The 7306-nt window shown below is 34.8% G+C and overlaps 1 protein-coding gene across 3 annotated transcripts in view; it reads right to left on the bottom strand.

Annotated features, from left to right (window-relative positions):
* Positions 1-1258: 1258 nt before the first annotated feature.
* Positions 1259-7306, bottom strand: part of HECTD2 (HECT domain E3 ubiquitin protein ligase 2) — a 40320-nt gene continuing 34272 nt past the window's right edge. For 2 of the 3 annotated variants that reach the window (XM_074544984.1, XM_074544983.1), the window contains 3 exons: positions 6570-6685; positions 5808-5951; positions 1259-3782 (listed from right to left, as the gene is read on the bottom strand). In XM_074544984.1, coding sequence (XP_074401085.1) covers positions 3662-3782; positions 5808-5951; positions 6570-6685 — 381 coding nt within the window. In that variant the 3' untranslated portion in view covers positions 1259-3661. Of the gene's footprint in view, positions 3783-5807; positions 5952-6569; positions 6686-7306 lie in introns of those variants that run through there. The other variant, XM_074544985.1, reaches the window with a different exon arrangement.

Raw genomic sequence — 7306 nt, 5'->3', positions numbered from 1 at the left:
ATCCCTAGCTGAAACAAGATAAGGCAAGCCAGGTGTTCTAACCTCTTTCCAAATATCAGTCTTGAGGCTATTGGCTGGTCACAGAGCAGGTATAACCAATCTCCTGTCTGAGGTTTTGGCAGAGTCTTTTATTGGTCACAAACCACATTAGGAACTCCTAATGAAAAGAGAGAACACTTTGAAAACCCAGCACTAGACACAAGAAGCTGCTTCTCCTTTCTCCATATTTGTTTGCTATAAGTCAATTTATATTTGTTCACTTCGCAAATTCGCTATTAATTCTGACATAAATTTTTAAGACACTATTTTTTTTCTTCATTATGTGCATTTAAAATATCTATTGTTACCTAAGAGGAAAGTCTGACCTCTAATTAAATTGTTTCAATCTTCATCTTTGCTGCCATCTGTAGGTAACTTGAGTGGTACAAAGCTAACAGTTCTGTGACCAGGACCTGTGTCTGTGAGAAAGCACCATGTTCTTTTTACCTGTCCATCCTGACTTGTGTTCAAATTAGGCAGAAAAACATACAACAGCTTGTGGCTTTGCAACTCCAAGTCATCTTGCAACTGAGGTAGTTAAAAAAAAAAGGAAAATTAAGTTAGAATCACAGAATTATAGAATGCTTTGGGTAGGAAGGGGCCTTAGAGATGACATAATTCCAACCCTCCCAGCCATTCACCAGATCAGGTTCCTCAGGGCTCCATTCAGCCTGGCCTTGAATACTTCCAGAGATAAGGGGTCTACAACTTCTCTGGACAACCTGTTCCAGTGCCTCACCAACCTCTGAATAAAGAACTTCTTTCTAACATCTCATCTAAACCTGCCCTCTTTCAGTTTAAAACCATTTCTCCTTGTCCTGCTGCTATCTCCCCATATAAAAAGTCCCTCTCCCTCCTTTTTGTGAGCCCCCTTCAGGTACTGGAAGGCTGCAACTGCAAGTCCCCAAAGCCTTCTCTTCTCCACATGGAACAACCCCAGCTGGATCCATGCTGAAGATCCATACTATTTTACAGCATTATTACACCATGGGATGCACCAGAACACCTGTAATTTTGACTGTAAATACGAAATTTAAGTCTTGATGGATGTCTGGTTGTTGGAACTTAGTTTCTTCTCAGTGAGCTATGCAATGTTTTAGCAGAACTGTTACGGTAAAAAAAACTTCTCAAGAGAAAAATAAACCAAAACCAGAGAGGTTGATCATAATTTTATACCCATTATGACCAATTTCGGAAATCTGAAATTATACGAGTGAGGTCAGCATTTTAAATATTCGATTTAATGACTGGACAATTTTGATACATAAAAATAGATACTTAGTAGTGAACAAGTTTATACAAACAAGTTTCCTCTTTACAGTACAAAACAATGATGGAGATAAAAAAAGATTTGCTGGGTTACAGGGCAAGACACAAGAACAACAAAACACCATTGAATAAATTTTTTAAAATTATCAGAGGCTTCTTTCATAAATACAATGTAATGCTTTCATTTAACAAATACAAAATTTACTATTTAATTTATCAACATCAGGAAATATATAAAATGTCTTTGAATGACAGTCTGATTTAAAAACCGATGCAAATACAATAGCATTTTTAGAATTCTGAGGTAATATTACACATTATCTCAAAAAAAGCTTCAATAAATAAAACTGAACAGAAGGCAAAGTGCAATTCAGTGAAAAGGAGAAAAGATAAAGCTCTTATTTTAACAATAGTAGATAAATAGTTATTAAAAGCAGGTTTAAGCCTTAAAAAAATATTTTGGCTAATTTGCCATGTTTTCAGATAAACTGTATAGCTATTTACTCATAAGCCAACCTTTGATGAATCCAATTCTACAAAGAGAGGAAAGGCTGTAGGTCCTTGTTTCCAGGTTTCCTACTTACATCCACATTCAGGTGTTAGAAATTTAACATTGCTTGCAGCTATCTAGTTCATTCAGTGCAACAGTGAAAGCTTAATTTATTTCTCAACATCTGAAATCCTTCAAGTTAAAATTAATTTTAAATTCTCCATTGGGGAGATACAATGAAAAAATGCAGAATTTTTCAGTGCTGCTTTTAGCACGCTTCATGCTAACCTAGCACAGTTCCAGGCTAAAGCCAATGGAAATTTTATTACTGGTTTCAATGACAGCACTATGAATACAGTGTCAAATATTCTAAAATATCCTAATATTTATCTCTGCCTTAATAAATCACCAGTAACTTTTTTAGGAGAAATAAAAAAATAAAATTTACACTTAGCTATTGAAGAATATCCAGAACAGCTTTGAAAGCATGAATTAGACAGATTAATTTGTTAATCCTTCATAAATCTGTTGATTGTATGCAAATAATACAGATAAAGAAAGAAGACTAATAAAGTATTTGAATACAGACACTACAAGATAGATATGCATCCATGCCCCAGCAGAAGTGAATGGGGAAAGCTGACAAATCAGATGCCAAAGTGTCTCAAATGATCTGGGCCTTATTTAGCTGAAAGAAAAATCTACAGAACACACAGTAGCTGTTCAAATTTAAAACTATACTGCATGCTGACAAAGTCTTTCCATTTAATGAATAAAACCCAGACTTACAATTATTTCAGTATTTTAGAACCATTTCTTCCCTAGCTGCTAACTTACTAATTCAGAGCAGACATACCAAGAATTCTTTTCCCAAAGTTTGTGCAGTGAAAACACAAAACATTTTTTAATGCTGGTCTCAAAGTTAATGAAAGTTGCAACATTCTTCAGAAATGTTATTGTGTTCACTTTTGTCACAGCTTATTTAAGACTTTCAACAAAGTTGCTGCAAAAAAAATGATACCATAGTACACTATATCAGTTTTCCACCAGTTGTGGATATAATTCTCTTCCTAAAGCATTTCACCAGATGTGGAATTTATTTTAAATATTTAGTTTTGTTTACTATAATGCTACAGTAGATCTGGCTAGTTTGCTGTTAAGAATGGACATACAAATTCCTTAATACTTGTAGCTTGAACTTGAATCCCCTCAAGCTGAAAAAATACCTTTTAACACTCTTGTACAGTCAAGTGTAAAAGCTGAATATACAACATCTAAAACCTCTTATTCATAAAAATATTTTTTTAGCAGTAAATGGCACTATCAAAACCCTATTTCTTCAGGCAGTTATTTACATACTTCTTAGACAGCTGGTTTCACAAAGCAGGAAAACCAGAATAATAAAACTACATACATTTTATAAAGACTAAAATTCCTATTTGCCTTTGTGAAAGAAAAAAAAAAAAGCTACATGCTGATGTTATGTTTTTTCTGCCACTGGGATTAACCAATAGAGAAATATTCTGTATATTTTCTCCCAGTGGGATACCTTGATGTAAAGGAATTATGATTAAAAATAAAGTGCTATTAAGAAAAACCTAACACTTGGGAATTGTCTTAGTTGGGTTTTGTTTATCAAACAGATGAGCTTTTTATACAAAGAAAGCTACTTCTGTGACAAAGCAAGCAGCAAATGTATTGCCATTCAGGGAAAAAACATACACTTCATATTTAATTTAAAAAAAATTATCTAAATGCGATAAAACTGGCACAGTATCAAGAGACATAACAATGAAAAGCTTAAAGGCACAATCAGAAGAGAGTGAATGCTACATAAAAATGCTGTTCTTGGAGTATTTTATCTTATTCCAGACCAAACCCCTCTGCATTTGAAATTCCAATTATTAACTTTTGCCTCAGTTCCTTCTTGTTCTTGTAAGGAGGGAGACAAAGCTGGTTGAAGCAGGTATGTGCCACAGGTAACCTAAAATAATTTAAAAAACACCCAGCAAAACACATTTAAGAATAATGCCATAGAACCAGAACACTGCCAATTGCCTATACATTTTCAGTTAAACATTTCTTAAATAAGAAATCCTATAAAAGGAACATTTATCCCTATGTTGGTTTAAGTTCTGTTGAATGCAAGTAACACCACAGCTGGTCAAAAGTACTTCGGATGAGTTTGTTTGCCTGCAACTCCCTCCTCCCTCTATTTTTTTTTTTCAAGTTGGAAACATCTCCTTCCAAATTTTGAAACTCCAGGTACCACACAACTTCTCTAAACACAGAATCTGGGTACAGTAAGACTCCACACCATGAAAAAGGAAGGTGGGTCCTGCAGTAGGTACAGTAGCACAGTTCTGTGTCTGTAAGGATACAGAACTCGGGGTTCAGCCTGGTAAAACAGGTCCTTACAGACTTCAGTGGGGAGCTCTGAGGAACTGACTGAAATGCTGCAAAAACAACAGTTCACAGATTCTGGTCTCACCTATACCAACACTTCCAAGTTTCTTCTGAGAGACAGCTTGAATATATGTACTGCAGATAGGGCTAAGGAATGCCTGACTGAAACACTGGAAACTTTGTTTCTCACTAGAATGGATTAATTTGATGAGCCACAGGTAATAAAAAGCTACAGGAACTTCCTGCCATTTAAATTGTCAAGTGACATGAAGGACACCTGAGGAGATATACTTGTCCTACAGCTGATAACTTGGAGGGGAGACAGGAGAGAAAGGCAATGAGCTGCAGCTCAACTCGCCATTTGGAAAAACACACTAAAAAATGTATTACAGTTGGACACACATATATTGTGACTCAAAAGCCCTCTAGGTCTCTCTTAATTTCATCCCTCAGTCTTTTGAATGGCACCAACTTGGCCTTTGATCATTGGCAAACATGCTCAAAAAGGGATGGAACCCCCAGATCTGGAAATCCAAGTTACTTTTCCCCTCCCTGCCCTTTAAATGATCAGTGAAGATCTGTTAATTGGACTGGAGTTATGGATTCAGAATTTGGAAAGTTGACAGGCTTTTATTAAAGTTGCCAATTTTTATTGCTATTACATTCTTTGATCCTATTGTGTGAGCAATATGATGATGGTGTCTACATTTATCCCTGTGCAGGCAGTCTGACAGTAACAATTATCTCACAAAACATGGACCTACAGCAGTTTAAATTCCACACTTATTTCGAAACTCATTTTCTCATTTTTAAGAAAGAGAAAAATTTAAAGAAGGTACATAAAGAGTGATTCAATGTTGACTGATTTATCTTCATTTCTCATCTGATCTTCATGTTCCTTTAAATGTTACTGGAACCAGTTATTACCTCATTAAGAAAAGCATTAGAAATATCACAGTAATGAGGTAAATTAAATTTAAAACAATCTCAAAATTTATTATATTTATGCCTTTAGATCAGCTCTTCACAGAAAACTCAGCAAAATTCAGACTTTGAAAAATATAGTTCCATTTAAATATTTTGATTACTCTAAGTGTTGAGAAATCTAGGTAAAGCCAGTAATTACTGCTTTTCAGAGAGCTTCAGAGCAGCAAGTTTTTCTATACAGGTTTCAAATTATTTAAACCGACTTTCTCCAGTCTTAAAAATTAAAAAAGTAGTAACTGGCTTGCTATAAATAATGCCATCAAACTCAAAAAAAATCAGAAAAATTCGTGGTAGTTCAGGGTGTATTTTCATTAGATCAGCTGTCACGTTAGGAATGATAAAAATAAATAATTTATTTGAATTGAAAACATGTAAATAATCCCTATAAATAATTACCAGTCTCAAATGTAAACACTGACTGGAAAAACAGTTTCGTTGTATTTAAAATTCATGCAATCAATTAATGGGTATAACATGCTCAAGGCAAATTAAAGGAGTTCATGCAGTTTCTTCCTGGCACAATCATTTGCTCCTCTGTAAAAAGACATTCAAGAGCAATAAGGGCTCTTGGGAAAAAAATAATGAAAAAGTTTTAAAAATCCAAAACATTACTTACCAATTAGTGGATGTTTCACTCCTTGAAATCTTGAAATTTAGATCAGCCATTCCTCCCACAGGTACTCTATCACTTCCTGTAGCAAAATGTAGCAGCTTCTTTTGAAGATCCAGAGAAAATCCAAGTACTACATCCCAGAAGTATCTATGCTCGGGGCAGAGGGAGAAAAAAAAGTTGCAAGATGCAATATCATAACAAAGCAGTATGAAGACAATAATAAAACTACAAGTACTACATGGTGAATATCACTTACTGAGAGTTTAATTAATATAATCTATAGGACATCAGCAGTACTCCAACATACAAGGGTAAATTCGCAAGGAATTGACAAGTACAATATTATATTAATTTTTGAATTATCTCTTGCCAAATGCTGCCCCAACCCACTTATCTATACAAATAAAAATGCCTTCTACTCACTAATATAAATGTCCTTAGAATCAAAGCGAATTGAGAAAAAAAGTATTTTTGGAAGACTGGATAATGAAAATACTGACATTTCATACACAGGATTTAGGGCTTTTCTTTTTAAACTATTTCACTTCAATGTGGTCATAATCTCTTAAGGACGTTCAGTAAACACATACTATTAAGGTTCTAATTCTTCCTACTTATGACAATTTTGTAGTGTCTTTATCTTATTTAGAAATAGGTTTCTAAAACTTCAGTCATTCTTAGTTTATCCTTGAAGAGATTACTGCTGGAAGACTAACATTCCATGACATTTAAAACTCAGTAATTAGAATAAAACCCCAGGCCTACCGTATAGTCAGATCAGTTTTTTGGTAGCCCTCATATTGGGTACTCCTCTGTAAAGCAGACATGTCCAGTTCAGGACTGCCACAGACGAGAATTTCAACCTCCTCTGGACGAAGTAGCTGCCAAAAATCAAGGACAAAATACTTTTTAAAGATGAGAAATTATGCTACTAGATTTATTTTTTATTTTGTCATTACAGAAAAATTAACAGAATATCATTCAACATAAGTCTCTAACTTTGATACATACTGATTGTAGAAAAATTAATTGCTCAGCACTTTGAAGAATCTCTTACTGACATACATAGTAGAAAGGTAATTACAGGATAACACAATATTTCAGCATATTATGTTCTTCATTTCTTCATCATTCTTACATTTATTACACTGACTTGCTATGATGTGATCAGGCTACAAATGAGTCAGGAAGTTTGTATATATGGAAATCTGAGAGAGGGTATTGATGTCAATTCTGATTTCAACTTCCATTTCATTTGCACTGCCAGTCCCAGCATGGGTAGCTGAGCAGCAGAGGCTGACAGAACTTGACTCTCACTTGTACACACTGCTGTGCAAAGCAAGTACTTTAACAATAAGCCATGTTTCATATCCACTAAACTTACACCTGCAGAACCCACTTATTCATTTACTACAACATCATCACGTTGTGTGGAAGTATGCCATGGCATTTCAATGGATTCTCATTGTCCTTCCAGAACCTTCCCCGTAGTTGGGCACACC

Source organism: Zonotrichia albicollis, chromosome 7 (assembly GCF_047830755.1).
Source record: "Zonotrichia albicollis isolate bZonAlb1 chromosome 7, bZonAlb1.hap1, whole genome shotgun sequence".
Classification (NCBI taxonomy): domain Eukaryota; kingdom Metazoa; phylum Chordata; class Aves; order Passeriformes; family Passerellidae; genus Zonotrichia; species Zonotrichia albicollis.
This window is presented reverse-complemented; position numbering and strand designations above follow the sequence as displayed.